The 21,224-nt window shown below is 41.4% G+C and overlaps 1 protein-coding gene across 1 annotated transcript in view; it reads right to left on the bottom strand.

Moving 5' to 3' along the window:
• Positions 1-21,224, bottom strand: part of SPTAN1 (spectrin alpha, non-erythrocytic 1) — a gene marked incomplete in the record, with an annotated part of 2,849,969 nt that overhangs the window by 1,193,531 nt on the left and 1,635,214 nt on the right. The window contains 1 exon segment of the mRNA XM_044058813.1: positions 12,366-12,528. Within this exon segment, the coding sequence (XP_043914748.1) occupies positions 12,366-12,528 (163 nt within the window).

Raw genomic sequence — 21,224 nt, 5'->3', positions numbered from 1 at the left:
TATCTCCAGAGGACAAAATGAGACATAGGGTGCTCCGCCCTGGGAAATGTAAGACTTTATGAAGTCAATGAGAGGGACAGTATGATGTTAAGCACAGAACTAGTGGATAAAAAAAACACAGACTTTTGCTACTGGCATCTGTAAGGGAATCTCAGTCTGTTGTGGGAAGCTGTAATAAATGCAGATGTGGCTTATGGGCCAATGGTTCAGGGAAAAGGTTTACTATCATAATGTCAATTCACAAGGAGTTGAATTGGAATATGGTCAATGCACCACCGCAAAAGTTGGACTGGTGAATTTTGGTACACCTGACAAAAATACCAAACATCGAAATTCCCTACCACTCTGGATCCAGAAACGAGCATTACCAGAGGTCCAGAAGGTGGAAAGGTAGGACAGTCAGGAATGTCTGTGTTCAACATTTCACCATTTGGGATGCAGGACATTACACAGATGGACTCTACCAACTGTGAGCCAACACAGCGATAGTAAACCCAGGGAGAAAAACATTTTAGAGAAAAACATCTATTTTTCCAGTAAGCCAGTTTAAATAACTGGTAAAAGTGGAAGCATAAACCTAAGGAGACGACCTGCAAATCCATACACTCTACCATGTGTTTTCTTTTATTCATTACAGACTGTGACCTCCACCCTACCCATAAGTGAAGGGTTAAGAAAGAAACAGGCATTGACAGCTGACAGGTGAGCTTTTATAGAAGAGTAGGGCATACCTGATCCAAGCAGATCGCACAGATACTTTAGTACAGCAGGAACCTGTGATAAGAGTGGGTCCGGACTATGCTTGCAGCACCGACAGGAGAATCGTTTCCATTTAGCTGTTTTAAGATTTTCTAGTAGTGGGCCCTCCTGGCTTCTTGTAGGACTTGAACAACCCCCTCAAAGAAGAGGCGTCTTTGAGGCATTAAAATCCTATCATCCATAGGGTCAAGTTCACAGATGGAAGATTTGAGTGAATGCAACCTTGGCCAAAAGGGTGCCAAAAGTAATCGTAAATTTGGATGCTTCTATTTGCACTTTGAGAAGAATTCCTGGAAGAAAGCATATTGTCAACCAGAGAGAAAAAGCATATGTCCTCCAGGCTGTGGGACAAGGGTCTGTGGTGCAGAACTGGGGGAGCTGATGGTTGGTGACACAAAGAAGTCGATCTGAGGGGTAACTGCACTGAAGGATTACTGCTTGGAAAACCTGCCTGTTCAACATCCACTTGTATGTTTTTACATTTTCTATGTTGCTCCAGGGAGCAACTTAGGGAGTCTGCTACTACACTGTCCTGAGAAGGAATGTATGTGGCTGTAAGCATGAAGTCTATCTGGACGGCCAAATTCCATTGCCTCCTGTGCTAACATCCACAGCTGGTAAGATCAGGTGTCTCCCAGCTTGTTTATGTACCACATGACTGAGGTGCTGTCTGTTTACACTATAGGAGGTGCAGGTTTCCAAAGGTCTGAAGAGCTAATAGAAAAGCCTTCATTTCCTTCAGATTAATCTCTTCCTTCAGGAACTGAGGCTGCCATTTAACAAGCACTCTAATTTACCCTATCTATGCCACCATGCCTTGCCTCAGATGTCACTGTGAACCTTGTGAAGAGGAGGTGGTGGTGTGAATAGCAGTCCTGGGTTAAGAATGACCTGTGCCATTCACTAAAGCAGCTCCTTGAGACAAGAGAGGAGAGCAATCAGGGTGTACAAGGGGTGACAGAGCTGGGACCACATAGATTTCAGGCACCAATCGGATTTTTCTCATGTGAAATCTGGTGAGGGGAAGCATAAGGATGCTACCTCAAAGTTCTTAGCCTCTCCCTTGTTCAGCAATGGTTGCAGAGGAAAGGTTTTGTAAAAAAAAAATAGACAGAATGTGGACCTTCTCTTTAGGGAGGAAGGCATGATTTTTCTGTGCATCTGGTCTGCAGCCCAGGAAAACCAGGTCCTGTATAGGAACCATGTGGGCTTTTTTGAAATTTATAATGAAACCCAGACCTGTCAGAAGCTGGAGGATAAAGAAAGTACAGTTTTGTACCTACCATAAATGTAGATGTTCGAGTGCTAATACAGCTGCAGTCATAACAGATGGGTTCTCCTGCCATCAGGCGGGTCCTCGGTCGGCTGAATTCCAAAGTCTAGGTCCGGCGTCGGTTGTCTTCGCTTCTTCCCTGACGTCAGAGCGCCAGGGGTATAAAAGAACCAGTCAACGCCATTTTCTTCAGTTTTTCTTGCCCCCGATGTCAGGTGCCCCCAGAAGGAAGGCAATACATAATTTTGTGTGATAAAGCAATGCAATATAATCAAAAAACAGTAGTTGCAAGCAAATACACCATAAAAGAATACCCCAAGAGGGGAAGGAGGGAGGGAAACCTGGACTGCAGCTGTATTAGCACTCGAACATCTACATTTATGGTAGGTACAAAACTGTACTATGTTCATCGTGCATACAGCTGCAGTCATAACAGATAGGTAGAATCCCAAAGCTAAGAAAGGGGTGGTAGGCACTAGATGGAACTAGAAGGAGCCAGAATACCCTGCAAGACTGCTGTGGCAAAGCCTGCTCTAGTTTTGGAGTATAATGGTAGGTGGTAGTGCTTGGAAAAGGTATGCACAGAACTCCAAGTGGCTGCTTCCAATATATCCTTGGGTAGGAACTCCTCTGAGGAAAGCTGCAGAGGTAGCTGTGGCCCTTGTGGAGTGAGATCTGATGCCTGCAGGTACAGTCTTACCATGAAAAGAGTAACAAAAGCGTATGCAGTGGGCTATCCATTTTGAGATTGTCTGTTTGGAAATTGGTTTCCCTTGAGCTCCTACAGCATAGGACACAAAGAGCTGTTCTGATTTTCTGAAAGGCTTTGTTCTGTCCAAATAACACAGCTGTCTGTGGCTGTCCAAGGAATGTAGTAGTCTCTCCCCTTTGTTTTTTGAGGATTAGGGTAAAAGGTAGGTAAGTGTATAGCCTGATTCAAAGCTACCCTGGATACCACCTTTGGCATAAAGGACGGGTTGGTTTGTAAGGAAACTCTGTCCTGATGGAAGATGATAAAAGGCTGCACAGCCATGAGGGCTTGTAGTTCCGATACCCTACGAGCGGAGGTGATAGCCAAAAGGAAAGCTGTTTTCCAGGACAAATATTGCAAATCTGTTGAGGCAGCTGGCTCAAAAGGAGGCAGGGTCAGCTTTTCTAGTATGAAATTGAGATCCCAAGCAGGTATTGGTGGTTTCCTTGGGGGTTTTATATTCTTTGCCCCTCTGAGTAACTGTCTTAAGAGGGGATGAGAGAATAAAGGTGGATCAGTGTTGTATTCTGCAGAAATGGCTGAGGCATGGATTTTGATGGAGGAGAATGAAAGCCCGCTGCTTAGCAGCTCAGCTAGATACTGTAATATTTGAGGTAAATTCAGTTTTCCATGATCCTGGCAGTTTTTCTCATTCCAGGCACAAAACCGTTTCCATTTGCGGAGTAAGCTTTTCTGGTAGACGGCCTTCTGGCCTCCAAAATGACATCCTGCACCTCCTTGGAGAGTAGGGTCTGTTGTGATGTTAAGGAATCTTCCATGCGGCCAGACTGAGTGTTTTCAGCTGACTGTGAAGAGTTTTGAAGCTGTGCTGAGTCAGAAGAGGCATTCGAGGTAGGGTCCATGGAGGGGAATGCGTCAGGCTCCTCAGGAGTGGGTACCAGTGCTGTCTTGGCCAGTCTGGAGCAATGAGAATCATCCTTGGTTTGTCTGCTCTGGTTTTTAGTAGAACTTTGGGCAGAAGAGGTGGAAAGGCATAAACTGTCATTGCTGTCCAACTGAAAGAGAGAGCGTCCACTCTCCAGGCCTGTGGATGGAAAGTCCTTGAGCAGAATTTTGTCAATTGGTGATTTTTGTGGGAGGCAAAGAGATCTATGTCTGGCCTTCCCCATGCTTGAATTATCTCTGTAAAAACTTGAGGATGCAACTTCCATTCGTGTGGATCTGTCATATTCCTGCTTAGGTTGTCTGCCAGCGTGTTTTCCTTGCCTGGCAAGTACTGTGCTTGAAGTTCGATTTGTAATTCCAGGGTGACATGGCCAGCCTGCACAGGGGATATGAATGGGTTCCTCCCGGTTTGTTTATGTACCACATTACTGTGGTGTTGTCTGTTCTTATCAATAGTTGACCTGGATGCAGAAGGTCTTTGAAAGCTGTAATAGCATTTGTTACTGCTAGCATTTCCTTTTGATTGATGTGAAGGTGCTTTTCTTTTTGGGACCATCTGCCCTGAATGTACCGATCTGTCATGTGCGCCCCCCAGGCGTAGTCCGAGGCGTCTGTTGTGATGACTTGATTTGCTTGAGGCTTGCAGAATGGGAGACCTGTGTTTGTTTGGCATGCTTGAGCCCACCACAGAAATTCCTTTTGAAGACATGGAATTAGTGGTATTATTGTTTCCAAACTGTGGCTGTGTTGAGACCATAGGTTTTTCAGGTACCATTGAAGTTTCCTCATATGCAGCTTTGCACATGGGATTAGCAGGATGCAAGATGCCATGAATCCCAGAGCCTGCAGGATTTTCCTTGCAGTCAGCCTGGTGAAATTTGCTAGTGTTTTGAAGTATTGAGTTAGTTGCCCCTGCTTCTCTGGCGTGAGGTAGGCCATCTGGGTGTTTGTGTCCAAGTTGGCACCCAGGAAAATTATTTTCTGAGAGGGTATTAGCCTTGATTTCTTTTTGTTGACTGTGTATCCCAGAAAATTTAACAACCTTATTACAAAAGCCAGATGTTTCAGAAGTATGTGCTTGCTGTCCGCTTGGATCAGGCAGTCATCCAAATATGGGTATATTTGTATCCCTTGAAGTCTGCAGTAGGCAATTACTGATGCCAGGCATTTCGTGAATACTCTGGGCGCAGTAGATAAGCCAAATGGCAATGCAGAGAATTGATAATGGGTTGAACCTGCAAGAAATCTGAGGTTATCTTCTGCAATTTTGTCTGATTGGGACATGCAGGTATGCCTCCTTGAGGTCCATTGTTACCAGCCAAGACTCCTTGCCCAGCATGGGAAGAAGCTGCTGTAATGTGAGCATCTTGAATTTTGGTACGAGTAAAAATGTGTTTAGGATGGATAGGTCCAATATAGGTCTCCAATCTTTTCCCTTCCTTGGTACCAGGAATAGTCTGGAATAAAAACCTTGACCTTGTTCGTGAGTAGGTACCTCTTGAATAGCTTTCATGTCCATGAGATCTGAAATTTGTCTTTGTGCCTCTGCCCTTTGATTGTGTGGCAGGTGTGGCATGCCTCTCATTTTTGGAAGGGTGTGAAAATGGAATCTGTAGCCTCTGTTTATAATGTCCAGGATCCATTTGTCTTTTGTGACAATATGCCAATTTTTTGAAAATAATGCCAGTTTTCCTCCTAAGGGTGCTGCCATTTGAGCCTTGCTTGGCATGCAAAGGGGAAAGTCATTGGGCTTGCTTTCTGACTGGCTGTGAACTATCCTCACCACCTCTTTGTGTAGGAGCTTGCCATTGCCTGCCCCTATACGATCCTTGAGATTGCCCTCAGCCCCTCGGGTGCCTGTATCTACCTCTTTGGGGTCTGTCCATGGCTGTAAAGGACCAATTTTTGGAAGGCCAATTTCTACTGAAACGTGGAGGATGTACCTGTAGAAAATCTTGCACTGTTTGCATTGATTTAGCTTTTTCTTCCATTTTCTTTAATACCTCCTCAGCTTTATCACCAAATAATACATCCTTTTGAAGAGGGGCCTCTAGTAATTTAGCTTTGACATGATCTGGTAAGGTTTGCTCCTTGAGCCAGGCATGTCTACGTATGACTGATCCTGTAACAGCAGCTCTACATGAGGCCTCTAGAGCATCAAAACCACATTGCAAAGTATGTTTACCCACTTGTTCTGCACTATGTATCAAATCCTGCAACTCCAAGTCTGGTTATTCAGGTTGTGACATTTTGCTTCTCAACTGTGATAACAGAAACTTTTGGTACTTTAGCATATGGAACTGGCAGTTTAATGCCGTCATGGTTAAGGTGGCCGAGGTGTAAACCTTTTTTCCCCACCTTTCTTAGGATCTGGAGTCCCTCTTGGAAGGTAATGGGTTTTTTTGCAGTGGAGGCCTTAATTCCCTTGGGGCCCTGTGAGATAGTTTCTGGGTCAGCTGCATGACTTTTGTATAAAAATTGGTGCGAGTCAGGAACCCGGTAATACCGGTCAGGCTTGACTGGTGCTGGAAGTAAAGAATCCGGGTTAAGGCAGGCCTCCGAGTACACATCATCTAGGATGTCTAAGACAGGAGGTATTAGCTAGAGGCCTGTGCTGAGGTAGCAAGAGGAAGTCCCCCAAGCCTTTTCTTGGAATCTGAGTACTCTTGGCCTTCCCAGTGGAAGTGTTCCCTTAATGTATGCAAGGTTTCCCCAAATGAGTAATCCTCTGGGGGGGAGACAGAGGGAATGGACTCCTCAGCATCAGAATCTTCAAAAGGGGAGTAAGAATGTTCCTGTTCATCAGAGTGTTCTGAAATAATGGAGGCCTGGTCAGAGGAAGGGGATTCTTCCTCCACTCTGGGCCTTTTGTCCGGGGGGGGGGGGGGTTGAGATCCCCTGATAAGAGTAATCAAATCCTCAGCCATTTTAAGCATCTGTTTTTTAGGCATGGGGCCTGGGGAACGGCCCTGTGGAGCTTGTCTCTTAGAACGCATGGCTGCTTTAGACTTAGTGAAAGCCTTGATAGAAAAAGAAGAGGAAGGTCTGAAGACACCTTGAGAGGAGGCAGACCTGTCTACATATTGAGATTCACCACCAAGAGTGGCTTCGGTATCTGTAGTCGGAGTGTAGGCCGAGGAGCCCGCGACCTCGGGCACTGAAGACACCGCCAATGAAGTGTCGTCGGTAGGCAGGGGCTGCGTAGGCACCTCGCTGAGAACCGGACCACCTGTAGTAGGCTTTGGCGTGGTGTCGGTGGAGGCCGCGGACCTCATGTGTCGGTCCTTATCTTTGCATTTTTTAGACAAAACTGGAGTCGGAATATCCGACGACATAATATAGTTAAATTTTTTACCAAAATAATGCTGGGCGAACTCCGCCCGACGCTTAATGGTGCGTTTGTTGAATGTAGCACAAAAACGACAGACCGAGACGTTGTGGTCTGGGCCTAAGCAAGGAATGCAGAGGGAATGAAAATCCTTATGCGGTATTTTCTTCCCACAAGAAATACAATTATTAACTTTGTCTGACATCGGTCTGAGGCAAGAAAAGTTTCCCCAACGGGGTACTTAGCTTTAAAGAAGACTTCGGTTGCAAAATTTTCGTAATTTCAGGAGCTGGCCGACCGGCACTTGCGAACTGCTTCTGCTTCGGGCACCGCGTGGCAAGAAAGACTGAAGAAAATGGCGTCGGCTGGTTCTTTTATAACCCTGGCGCTCTGCCGTCAGGGAAGAAGCGACGGCAACCGACGCCGGACCTAGACTTTGGAATTCGGCCGACTGAGGACCCGCCTGATGGCAGGAGAACCCATCTGTTATGACTGCAGCTGTATGCACGATGAACATCAGATGCTGAAGCATAGAGGGCCTGATCAGTCGTTTGTTGAGGTAGGGGAAATCTGTATCCTCTGAGTGTGGCAGAAAGACACTACTAGAACACGCTTGTAGCTGTGGAAAGACCAAAAGACAGAAAAGTAAATTGAAAATGTGAGGGGGCCAGAGGATAACATAAGGAAGAATGATGAATAGTGTGTAAGTAGGGGTCCTTCAGATCCAAAAACACTAAGAAAGCTTGAGGGAGGATTAAAGGCACAAGAATGGGAAGAGAGTGTTGCTCGTCCCTCTTAGTACAGATGACAAACAGGTGGGGTAGTTCGTTTAGATGCTTTATTACATGAAATCACATCAGGATGGATAGCAGCAACATAAAATATAAACAAACTAATTAACAGACCTTTACTGACATACATGCTTACATCTCAACAGCTTACTACAAAATGGCAAATCAGGCTCGCATGTGCTCAGTATTTATACACTTGTGCAAGCCCTTACATAGCTTCTTGAAGACATATACACACACACACATTGATCTACAGAGTTTATTTTGAAAGCTGGAACCCTCTAGTGTTTACGAGGAACAGGTGTAGGATGGGTCTCCACTAGCCTTCTCTCCGTGGCACTAGAAAAATCCTGCAGTAAAATCTTTTTTCCATAAAGATCTTTGGGACTTGTTTAATGGTGCTCTGATTCAAGAGGTCTTGAATAATGGGGACTAGAAGAGAAATCTGGTTGTGAGGAGGTTCTGGCATGCCTTTTAGAAGAATATTTTCCCAGGGTGTGGCATAATCATCCTTGATGATGGACAGGACCCACTTGTCTGTGATAACAGCTTCCCTCCTGCCCAGGGAAAACAAATGTCTTTAGGACAGCGGCATAATGTGACTGAGCAGGGAGAGGGATATCGCTGAGGCATTCACAGATTTTTGCTTCCAAAGATAGTCCCTCCCTGCTGGAGGTTCTTCGTGGGGTTTGTCCGAGTACCTTTTCCTAAGAGCTTTTTTTTTTTATTTATGATATGTCCTAGGGTCCCTTCTAATGAAGGAAGTTAATTTAAATGGGTAGTTCCTATGGCATCTAGGAACTGAGGAGAGTAGAATCTGGCTAGAGTCTTTCACAGTCTTACCCTGATCTTGAATAGTTTTCAAGAGACTGCCAACCTGAAGACTAAACAGTTAAGTCTTTGTCCAAGGGAGAATCAATAATTTTAGCTTCAAAATCCTCAGGAATAGGCTGACTGTGAAGCTATGCATATCTAGGAATAGCTGATCTAGTGCCAGCTGTCCAAAAGGAAGCATCTATGTCATTCTAACTACACTTATCTAACTATTTGAGTGGCCTGTGACAGTAAGTTCTGCATTTGCTCTCTGGACTGTGCTGTAGGAGGGTCCGGCATAACTTTAAGGAAAGCAAGACAGAGATAAAGTATTTTGCCTTTTCAGTTTGGTAGTTAATTGCCCCAACTGCAAGGGTAGCAGAGGTATAAACCTTCTTACCCCATCTATCCATAGCCCTACTGTCTTTGTCCATAGGTAAGGCATTAACACTAAGAAGAAGTTTAGAGGTTTTACCTGAAAAGAGAGAGGATACTCCAGAGGGGTCTGCTACTGGATTCTTAAAGTGTTTTAGACTATCAGAGACCTTGTAAAACTTGTAGGTCTTTTAGGTGCTGGCTGTTAGGAATCGGGTACAAAACCACAAAGGGGCAGAGATACAGATTTCCAAAAAGCTGTAATACCTCTTCTGATCAGAGATTTCAACAGACTGGCATTCAAAGTGTTTCGTCATGTTCTGGATAGTCTCCCCAAAGTAAGCTCTCTCAATAAGGTAGTCAGGAGACAGGGAGTCATCTTCATCAGAAGAGGTTTGTCCTGGAGAGCGTACTGAGAGGACTCTGACTGCTGATCTGTTCTAGGCCTCTTTAGCTATTTCTCCAGCAGGACTGACACATCCTAGGATGTGGAATCATGGACAGGGCTAAGTGCCTAAGATGCAGAGTCTCTTACAAGTTGAGAGAGGAATGCCTCAGCTGAAGGTTTTTAGGAATGAATGACAGTTAGAGCCAATTTGTGACTGTGTTCCAGGACTGGGAAAAAGAGACACCCGTTATGCAAGTCCTTGTGCGGAATTTGTCTACCACACTCACACCTATCCATCCTAGATGGCATCTAACGACTTTCAACAAAAGCAGCACAAGTAAAAAAAAAAAAAAAAAAAAAAAAGAAGGTTGGTTCCCCAGTGGGGCACTTATCTGGATAAAAAAAAAAAACAACAATATGGTGATCAATCCAACTAATGCATGACCTACGTTTTGGGCTGGCGGCAAGACAGTGAGTATCCATGCTCATATATCCATCTATATACTCCAGCACATATGAGCTGAGGTCATGTGTCAGACATATGTCCTAGGGCAGATAAAACTTTGGCTGGAAGTCAGCAGTGGCAACTCATATGTTACAATACTGTAACAGCAATTCCAATCAGGACTTCTGCCATTCTTAGAAAGCTTAATGACAGCTAAAGGGTTCCCTAGAACAGAAAAAAAGTGCAATTAATAATAACCTTGGTAACCATCCTTTTCAAAAATTAGGTTCTCTCATCTAGGAAGCTGCCAGTAACTCAACAAACACACCAATGTTAGCAGAGTTGTCTCATGTATTCTTTATTTTTGCAAAGCCACTTAATGGGACTTTTTGTTTACTATTCCCATTCTTCACGCCTGGCTCACGAAAAAAATATTCATTGTGCTAGGAAGGTCTGAGTTAATGATTTAGAAAAAAAACCCCACATGTCCTGGCGCTGGACTATCCCCCCACACCAATCAATAAGAATAATTTTGATTGCAAAGTCAGAACACTGGTTAGACTATAAACTTCAAATGAAATGTATGGACAGCATCATCCTTTCATAGTACATATATTATAAAACTGCAAGCCCAAGTTCAACAGGAAATTCTGTCCTGAAATGGGTATAATTAGTAGAAAAACAAATGGTGTTATAGGACTTACTCTGGCTGAAAAATCATAGAGGAAGGAGAGGGGTAAAAGAGTGTATTAGGACTACCTGAAAACCTGTTGGATGAGCACAAAATGGTCACTGAAAGCATTCAAGCAAACAAAATATTACCATGCTGTCTCACTAAGCCTAACAAAAAGCTGTTCTTAAAATTATTCAGTGGTGGTTTACAGAAACCAGCTGGTGTAAATGGAGAGCTAATAGAACCTATCAAGTCTTTCAGATTGAAGACAATAATGTTAAAAAACAAAAGTATTTTCAGAGTTACACAACAGAGGTCTCTTTCTGCTTATCTCTAGCCCCCAGCAAAGATATTTTCTCAGTCTACTCCATTTGCACTCTAGTGGTAAAAAGTAAAGATGTACAACTGGCCAAAGGAAGGGTGAGAATGAATGACCAAGGGGCAGCTCTCATGTTGAGGGAGGAGCCCACTACTGCAGTCCCCCCAAACCTTTCACAATCACAGTATTTCTCTCCAACCAATATCCTTAGTAAGGTTGAACTGAAAGACAAAGACAGCTCCCACGATGGGGGAGGACCCTACCACCACAGTCATCCTACCACCATCCTTAAGAAAGATGGGGGGGGGGGGGTGTAGGAAAGAGTGTCCAAGAGGCAGCTCTCACGATGGGAGAGGACCCTACCACTCTCCCATCAACATCCATATAAAAACAGAGGTTTTGATTAGAAAAGAATGTATGAGGGTTGAACATGTTAAATGTATTTGCTTTTAAATGACAGATTGTCACTCCTGACGCCACATGCAAAAATGTGAAGAGTGTTTATATATGGATGGATCATAAAAATCCATACATTGTAAAAACTACATATATTTATGTACATACATAAACAATTTTATTTTTGTATAAAAATAAAGAACTTCATCACCTTCTACAAGAATACTCTGTACAAAGTGATCAGGATGGCACACAGCATCACACAAGCAAATATCTGAGCTTTGAGTTTCAAAAGCTCACATATGCCTAGTCCACTTGACATCAATGCTTGCTGGATGCTGATGGGGATATTTAGGTGCAACATAAAATTAACTTTGTTGCTATGGGCTGTGAAAGACCGACAGCTGAACTACGGGCATGCATTATAACATATGATTATATCAACAAACAGAGCAGTGATCAGATAGAGTCAATGTGGACAAGTGAGGTTTCTGTGGCTGAAAGCCCAGCAAATCCATCCATCCTCAACCCCTTTCCCTATTTTGCACATGGGATCTGGGTGTCACTTTTGCAGTGACAATCAACTCAAGCCAAGGTTTACACCGCCGGGTGACAAGCCTTGCCATGGTAGCCCATTTGTACCACTTGCACACACACCCTCACCTATCGACAATTTAGGATGTCCAATCTACCTACTGCATGTCTTTGGAATGTGGGAGGAAACCACAGCACACGAAGGAAACCCATGTGACCGTAGGGAGGACATGCTGACTCTGCACAAAAGACACCCCAGCCGAGAATCGAACTGGAGAACCTCTTGCTGTGAGGTGACAACACTAACCATTGCACCACTGCGGCCAGCAGAAAAAACAGCAAATAATGGTACAAAATATATATATTAAGATAACATTAAGAAAACAGCATTTTTCTCTACGAATTATATCGCCCAACCCTTAACTGTAGGGTGCACTCCAAATATGCATGCAATTAAAATGCTACACAATAATGCACCCAAACATATACTCCAACCAGTAAGCGTGTTATCTCAATATTCACCAGGATTCATGACTGCAAATTCAAATGCAACAATTAAGCAGCACTTTCTGCAATGATATCATGGTCTTGGAGAAATTCTATTATGACAATACCTGAATATTTGTTGGATCTTTGTAAGACTCATCACTTGCAGTCTGCAGTTTTTCACTGATCCAAGCCTCAATCTCATCCACATCCCGGCTGAATTGTTGCAGGGTTTGAGACTCCCCCAGCTTTGACCTCTTCTCAATCATCTGTGCTTTCAGCCGTCGCCATCTAGTGATCACATTACACAATTAACCATATCCTACCCCATGCAACAGATAAAGCAATGTACAAAACTGTAATGTGCGGTTTTGAAATTGAAATTTTTTTTAATTATCAGAAGTCTGAAAGAAAAACAGAGTGGCTTAACAATGAAGCCCTAATCATGCCAATTTTCAGCTCTAAATTTAAATGTAAATCTTCCTCATACAAAACTTTATGAATTGTTTCAAAGTTGTGAGATTAAGCAGTTAAGCATTTTCTTCCTGAGACAGTATTCCTTTAGCAGTGCCAGTTTAACAACCAATCCACATGCAAAAATAATGGGGGGCACCCAAAAACACCATGGTCAAAGCTTAAAGGAAATCTCCACCCAGATATTTTTCATCACATACTGACCTCTCTTGCAGTACTGAGCCCTCTTCATTACTTTAAGTATCAACTAACATTTTTTTGTACTTCAGGTCTTTCTCCCACAATGTAAATATTTCACAGCCTGAAGTCAAGCAGACTTATTATGTATTCACATGCAACAGTGCTGTTAGGTCACTGACATGTTAAACTGACTCCAAAAACTGGGAAACTGTTTTTATTACATTGAAGTACTCTGACATGTGCGAGTGCAAGCTGCTATAAAGCCTTTCATGGTACATTTAAATATTACTCCACAAAAAGCAACAAAACTGTAGCTTTTGTTGAGTATTTCAAGTCAAGTACTTCCAAATACAAGAACAATCCCTTAATTAAGAGTCATGAACAGCTAAGTGGCTCACTTGTACATACCTCACTTGATAATGCAAACCTGAAAAAAGAAGATTCAAGTAAGTTCCAGTGTTCTGTACTGTCCAGAATTTTCTAGAGTTATAAGGTAAAAAGCAAAACTTCACAGATAAAACTCCACACCACTTTGTTAATGCTGTACTGCTGCATAACAGATCTTTGCTCTTCATATAAACATTTATTCACCTCTGGAAAATTATTCCACTTCAGCGTCTTATGCAAGCGGTACAGTAGCTACTCAACCTGGTAAGACTGACTTGGGATGTAAAATCACGACTGACATAACAGTTACAACTACAAAGAGTGCAACTGCCCCCTATGGGAGGTAGACAGAGATAAATTCCTTTTTGAAATGTTAGTTATGAACACTGAAAAATAAAACGGAGTGGAAATAGAACAACCCTTTAACAGGATTAAAAAAAGGAAGCAAAAAAAATTAAATATGCTGAAAGCCCTTGAGATGACACTAAACTTCACTTAAGTTGCATTACACCAATTAAAAAAAAAAATGACCTGAGATGAGGTTAGCTATACCTGGAAGACAGGGTTGTTCTTTAAGGACCAATCTCCATACAAAACTCTGCCTCTAGCAGGAACAACAAGAAGAGACAAAAGATGGAAAGCTACAAAAGGAGAAGGCAACCCTTTTGCAAGTGGCAAAGCAGTTTGCTGTAGCTGTTTCACCACAAAAGAATAGTTGTGTAAAATCTTACCATAACCACAGATGTCCTTCTCTTCCATGTTGCAGTACTCTTAGTGTGGGATTCTCCATCTCAGGTGACCCAAACGTCACCTCCTATACAAAAGCTTAAGCCTGGTTTCTGGAGATGCATGGGACTTCACACACACGGCCATAAACTAGGGGCCATAAATGTGACGTCTGCACGCACAGACCTCAAAACTTAATTGCCCAGTTGGACAGCTAGTATGTGCCAAATGATGTCCACAAAAACTGAGAAGTGCCACTTGTTGGTTAGTCTGAACATAGTCTAGGTAGTGTTCCAGAGTGCCCTCTAGCTAGACCAATTGGAAAGAAGAGGATAGGTGGGGGAAGGAATACTGCAACACGGAAGAGAAGGACATCTATGGTTATGGTAAGATTTTGCACAACTATTCTGTCCTACTCCCATGTTGCAGTATTCTTAGTGTGGGAGAGTGCCACAGCTTAGGAAGAAGGAAGAGTGGAGGTAGAGGTAGCTGATCCCAGAAAGCCCTGTAGGATTGCCCTAGCAAACCCTGCTCTGGCTCTGGAGATGTGGTCCAATTTGTAGTGTCTGGTGAAGGTATGTATAGAGGAGCAGGTGGCCGCCTCCAGAATGGAGGCTGTGTCCAGGCCTTTGAAGAAGGCTTTGGAGGATGCTAAGGCCCTGACAGAGTGAGCCCTTACTCCAAAGCCTTCTTAAAAGGCCTGGAAGTCCTTGCCATGGTAGGAGTAGCAGAAGTGGAAAGATGTCCTGATCCAGCAAGAAATGTTTTGTTTGGAGACTGCCTTGCCCAAAGCCCTGGGGTGAAAGGATACAAATGGTTGGATTTTCTGATGGATTTAGTTTTGTGCAAATAAAACCTCAGTTGCCTGGTGCACATCCAGGGAATGGCATACCCTCTCACTGTCATTAGTGGGAGAGAGGAAGAAGGTGGGCAGTTGAATGGACTGGTTTAAAGACAGTTCATTGACCACCTTAGGCATGAAAGAAGGGTTGGTGAGCAGGGTCACCCTGTCCTTGTGGAAAATGGTGTAGGGTGGACAGGCCATGAGAGCTTGTAGCTCTGACACCCTTCTAGCAGCAGTAAGGGCCACCAGAACAGTTTTCCAAGTGCACATTTGGAGAGTTGCAGAACTGGCCAGTTCAAATGGAGACCGTGCGAGTTTTTCTAGGATAAAGTTTAGGTCCCAAGGTGGTGTGATTGGTTTTCTTGGTGGTCTGATGTGCAACACCCCCTTGAGGAACAATTTTACATCTAGTCTGGATAGCAGAAGGGGTGGTCTAGGGGCAAGGAGGCAGAGATTCCATATAGGTGGACTCTCACTGAAGAGTATGAAAGGCCAGCCTTGATAAGTTCACACACACAAGTTAGGACTAGAGGAACACCTGCTAGAAAAGGATCCCTATTCTTTTTGATACACCACTGGAGAATCCTCCCCATTTTGAAATGTAGGATATCCTGGTAGTAGGTTTCCTGGCCTCCTTCAGGACTGAAAGCACATCCTCAGTGTAGTGGTGTCTGAAGGTAATTAAAAGTTTATCACCCATAGAGTTAGGCACAGCATCTGCAGGTAAGGATGAATGAGTGTTCCCTTCTGCTGTGCGAGTAGGTCCACCTTGTGGGGTAACTTGTGGTTACTGTCCTTGCCCACAGAAGTAGGGGGAACCAATGCTGCCTTGGCCAGTAGTTTTGGTTTGTCCTTCCTGATCTTCAGCAGGACCTTTGGAATGAGAGGGAAGGGGGAAATGCATACATAAATCGCCCCTTCCATGAAATGTTGAAGGCATCCACCCTCCAGGCTAATGGGAAGTGGTCCTTGGTGCAGAGTTTTTTTTCAATTGCCTGTTCTGGGGGGAGGGCAAACAAATCTACTTGAGGCGTGCCCCACTGGTGGACAATGTTTAGAAAAACTTCCCAGTTCAACATCCACTCATGATGTGGAGAGGATGATCTGCTGAGAACATCTGCCTGTTGGTTGTCTTGGGAAGGGACATAGGTTGCCTGCAGGGATAAGTTGTTTCTGGAGGCTAGTTCCCAAATCTGTATTACTATCCTGCATAGGAGATAGGACTTTGTCCCTCCTTGTTTGTTGAGGTACCACATGACTGTGGTTTTGTCTGTGAAGATTTAAAGGGAACCCGGTTGTAGGACTAGGGTAAAGGCTTTCAGGACAAAAAGGACTGTGGTCATCTTCCGCACACTATGTTTTTTTTTTCCACAGGGCAGGAAGCCAGTTCTCCTGTATCTTGAGACCATTCATGGCAGCCCCCCCCAGGCCAGGTCCGATGCATCTGTATGCATGTAAGACAGGAACAAACAACCAAAACTAAGTAAATCCACAGCAACCAAATCGAAGGCACGAACACCAGCAAGGTTCCACAGTTCCACGATTTAATGACACAAAAAAAACGGACAAAAGTAATCCCAGTACAAAAAGATTTAACGCTCTTGACAAAAAATTGCGTTTTCGTCTTTCATCAATGACTTCATCAGATAAGGTCAATTGGAATTAATTAGAGCTTTAAATAGTACAAAAAACTTTCAAAATTACCCAATCTATCACAGTGCATCTTTAAAGCAACCAATCAATGATTTGATTCTCATGAATATTAAAATCCACTAACCACATATTAAAAACAACTCTATTACTTATAATATTCTAATAAATATGTTTAAAAATAAATTTATTATACCTTTAATAAATACTAATTCATAAAATCAATTGCAGTACAATATAATAAATCTTGATAAATTCATGTGAAGGAAACACTTATATTTGGAAGTTACTGTTCAGATTCAATGCAGTGTCCGTTTGTTAAGCAAATATCACCATCTATTGGCCATTCTATAAATTGCAAGCTACAGAAAATATTTCTTTTAAATATCTGCAGCTTTGATTTTAAGTACTGGAACTATGGATACACTTTCGTTTAAACCAGGTTTCCTGGTGGCTTTAAGATATATTTGCCACCATAGTTCCCTATAGGCCAGTCTTTCCTCCCATAAGCCCCCTCTTAAATCTTTTTTCACCTGTTCAATTACAAAAAATTCAAAAAATGCCTCTTTGCACTCTTTAGTATGTCTGTATAAGGCGTTTGTATCTTTCGCCTTAGAAATCTCATAATAATGTTCATATATTCTCCTCCTCAAGACTCGTTCAGTTTTTCCTATATAGAAGGAATTACATTTTTTACAAATGCTTAAATAAACTACACCCTTTGTCTCACAATTAAACAAACCATTACTTCTTATAGTTTTGTTGTTCCTGCTAGGAATAATAATCTCAGAAACATTTAACATGTAGTCACATTGATTGCAATGGCCACACTTGTAACTACCTTTCCTTTTTTGGCCTTCCATTCCCTTATTTGTTGCATTACATCTAGCTTGAGATTCTAATATATTCTTAATAGACCTAGCATTTCTATATACAATCTTTGTAGTTAAATTATTCATACCATTTATATCTGATAGAGCTACGAATCTAGTCCATTCGTTTCTAAATAAATCGCTGACCCTCATATTAGACACATTGTATTCCATAATTAGTGCCTGTTCATATCTTGGGTCATTGTCAATTTTAATGGTCTCATTTTCTATAATATTGTTAATAATTCTTTGTCCTTTTATTGGCTGAAACTTAGACTGCCTACCCAATTCCACTTCAGTTCTCAATTTAATTATAAATTCCTTTGGATAACCCCTTTCCTCGAACATTTTACTTAATAAATTGCATTCAATAAAAAATCTTCACCAGTGCTGGTCATTCTACTACCCCTCACAAACTGCCCTTTAACAATATTTTTCTTGCAGTGTGAGGGGTGTGCACTAGTGAAGTGAAGAAAGGAGTTACAAAAGGTTTTCTTTCTATAAATCTTGGTTTCAAAGTCTCTTCCATTCTTATATATTTCTACATCTAGATATTGCAATTTTTCTTTTGAAAGAGAATAAGTAAATTTTAAGAAACTGGTGGAATTATTTATGTAATCAAAAAATTCATTGAATCTATCAATTCCTGCTGTCCAGAAGATGACTATGTCGTCTAAAAAACGACGATACAAAGACCAATAGTCTTTGTAACTAGAATTAATTATATAGTCTTCCTCCCATTTCATTAGGACAATATCAGCATATATGGGCCCACAAGCTGCGCCCATTGCTGTACCCTGAATTTGTTGATAAAATTCACCTTGGAAGGTAAAAAAATTGTATCTCATTACTATGTCAACTAAACCAGTAATGGTACATTTTTCAGCTTGTGTTAACTTGGTGTTTTTATAAACCATTTCTTCAAACATAATGAGACCCTCGTTATGTGGAATACATGTAAATAGGTCCACGACATCAATGGTAATGAATAATAAATCTTCATCATAAAGTTCAGGACCAATACACCTTAAAAAATCCCATGAATCTTTCAATGTGTATGTATTCTCAATACTTATATGTTTTACCTTATGGTCCACATATTTTGCCATGGGGAGTGTCTTAGACCCTGCCGCTGAGACAATAGGTCTCAGAGGCGGATCTTCCAAATTTTTGTGGACCTTAGGAATTCCAAATATTGTTGGTATTCTAGGCTTTGCCACATACAGGTATTCAAAAGTTTTTCTGTCTATTGAACCTTCATATAAATAACTATTTAATAAGTTGTCAATTTTATAATAAGCTAGACTGATTTCATTAAGTGAGACTAGGGTGTATTTTCTCGTATCATTTAATATAAAGCTCATCTTTCCTTCATATATAATATTGTCCATGAAGACAATACCCCCACCCTTGTCTGGTTTCATTACTCTCAGATCATTGTTGTTTTTTAACTCATACAATATTTCCTTTTCTTCCTTAGAAAGATTAAATTCCATTACATTTCCTTCATACATTTGTCTGATTTCATTTTCTAACATATTTTCAAAATTTTTAACTTGCGGATGCAAGGGTGGGTTGTATGTACTTCTACGTACTAGAACCGAGTCTTGAGGAGGTAAATTAATCTCTTTATTAGAGTTCATAGGGGCAAACAAAATACCAAAATTAATTTTCCTAAGGAAAAGCTTAACATCTATAATGGTATTGACCAATTCACCTTTTACTGTTGGAATAAATTTAAAACCTTTGCTTAACAACTGAAAATGTGTTTTATTAAGAATAGTACTACTAAAATTATAAATGGTAAAGTTTCCAAATGTATGTGCAGTACCCTTAACTTGAATAGCATTTTGATACTGTTCACTAATAGGGGTTCGATGTATTCCTTCTAATACCCCCCCGTCCAAGTTTCCAAGGGTAGGTGTAATACCATTAACTTGAATAGCATTTTGATGTTGTTCACTAGTAGGGGTTGGATGTATTTCTTCTAATACCTCCCCCTCCCCCTTCTCACCCCCCTTTTTTGAAAATTTTGATATCCTTCCTGTTTATTATAGGATTTATAGGAATCTCTCCTTAAAGGGGGAAATTCATCATCATAATCCAAGTATGGCCTTCCTTTACCATCATCTTCATGATCTACAAAGGGTGGGTCACCATATTGCTGATTAGTGTCATTTCTCTTAAAGGGCGGCTTTGGGTAATGGATATTATTTTCATATTCATGTAAGTCTCTCTTTAACTTACTAATTTTCCTTTCAATAATTTCACTGCATTTCCACTCAATATCATCCTTAATTTTGTAATACTTGTCCCTTTCCTCCCTAATTTGAAAAATAAGGTCTTCTTTAACACATAAATCTAATATTTCTATCTCATTTTGCAATAAATCTTGCACTCTGTTATTCTCCTGAATAATTAATTTTAAAATTTCAATTCCACATTGGTTAAAAACTTTTAACAATTCATGATGAAAAAATGACCCCCCTATAACATTGTTGGGATATTTGAATATTCTAAGACCCTTGGGTACCACTTTTCTATTGATGCACTCTGTTAAATATTCATTTTCCACAGTTAAAGTCTTAAATTTCATCATAAGTTTGTACAGTTTATCTAATTTATTGTAATAACTAATGCCGTCGGCAGAAGTCTGCTTTTGTCCGTTTTTAAATTCAATGTTGAAAGGCTTTTTTAACCAGTCATTAATGCAGTTACTTTTCCACGAGGAGTGGAAAGAATTGCTAACAGTACCTAAACATATTTATTAGAATATTATAAGTAATAGAGTTGTTTTTAATATGTGGTTAGTGGATTTTAATATTCATGAGAATCAAATCATTGATTGGTTGCTTTAAAGATGCACTGTGATAGATTGGGTAATTTTGAAAGTTTTTTGTACTATTTAAAGCTCTAATTAATTCCAATTGACCTTATCTGATGAAGTCATTGATGAAAGACGAAAACGCAATTTTTTGTCAAGAGCGTTAAATCTTTTTGTACTGGGATTACTTTTGTCCGTTTTTTTTTGTGTCATTAAATCGTGGAACTGTGGAACCTTGCTGGTGTTCGTGCCTTCGATTTGGTTGCTGTGGATTTACTTGGTTTTGGTTGTTTGTTCCTGTCTTACTAGTTTTGTTGTGCTTGCCGGATAGAAGGCGGAACACCGAAAGAAGAGATGGGGGAATCACGGAGATTGATAGGTCAACTGACTCAGCTGATTGACCTATTGACGCCGCTTTGCCAGACGTTTTATCGGAAGCAAGGAGAAGAGGGTTCAAGTGTGCAGGAACGGACCGAATGGTCAAGGGGAGCTAAACCAAAAAGAAAACGCTGTAACAGTGGAAATGTACATCGTGAGCTTGTAGGAGAAGAACCGAACGGTGAGACATTTAATCCGGCTCAGACGCCAATGGTGTTGGCGCAAACTGACACTGTTAATATATCACCCTCTTTACTGGCTGAAATGCGTAATACTCCGGATAACCCCATAAGAAGTTGTAGCAGCAAAGGTACTGTTAACAATTCTTTCCACTCCTCGTGGAAAAGTAACTGCATTAATGACTGATTAAAAAAGCCTTTCAACATTGAATTTAAAAACGGACAAAAGCAGACTTCTGCCGACGGCATTAGTTATTACAATAAATTAGATAAACTGTACAAACTTATGATGAAATTTAAGACTTTAACTGTGGAAAATGAATATTTAACAGAGTGCATCAATAGAAAAGTGGTACCCAAGGGTCTTAGAATATTCAAATATCCCAACAATGTTATAGGGGGGTCATTTTTTCATCATGAATTGTTAAAAGTTTTTAACCAATGTGGAATTGAAATTTTAAAATTAATTATTC

The sequence above is a fragment of the Protopterus annectens genome, chromosome 16.part0 (genome assembly GCF_019279795.1).
Source record: "Protopterus annectens isolate FY-2018-M chromosome 16.part0, PAN1.0, whole genome shotgun sequence".
In the NCBI taxonomy this organism is placed as follows: domain Eukaryota; kingdom Metazoa; phylum Chordata; order Ceratodontiformes; family Protopteridae; genus Protopterus; species Protopterus annectens.
Note: the sequence above shows the minus strand (reverse complement) of the source record. Positions and strands in the feature narration are given on the sequence as shown.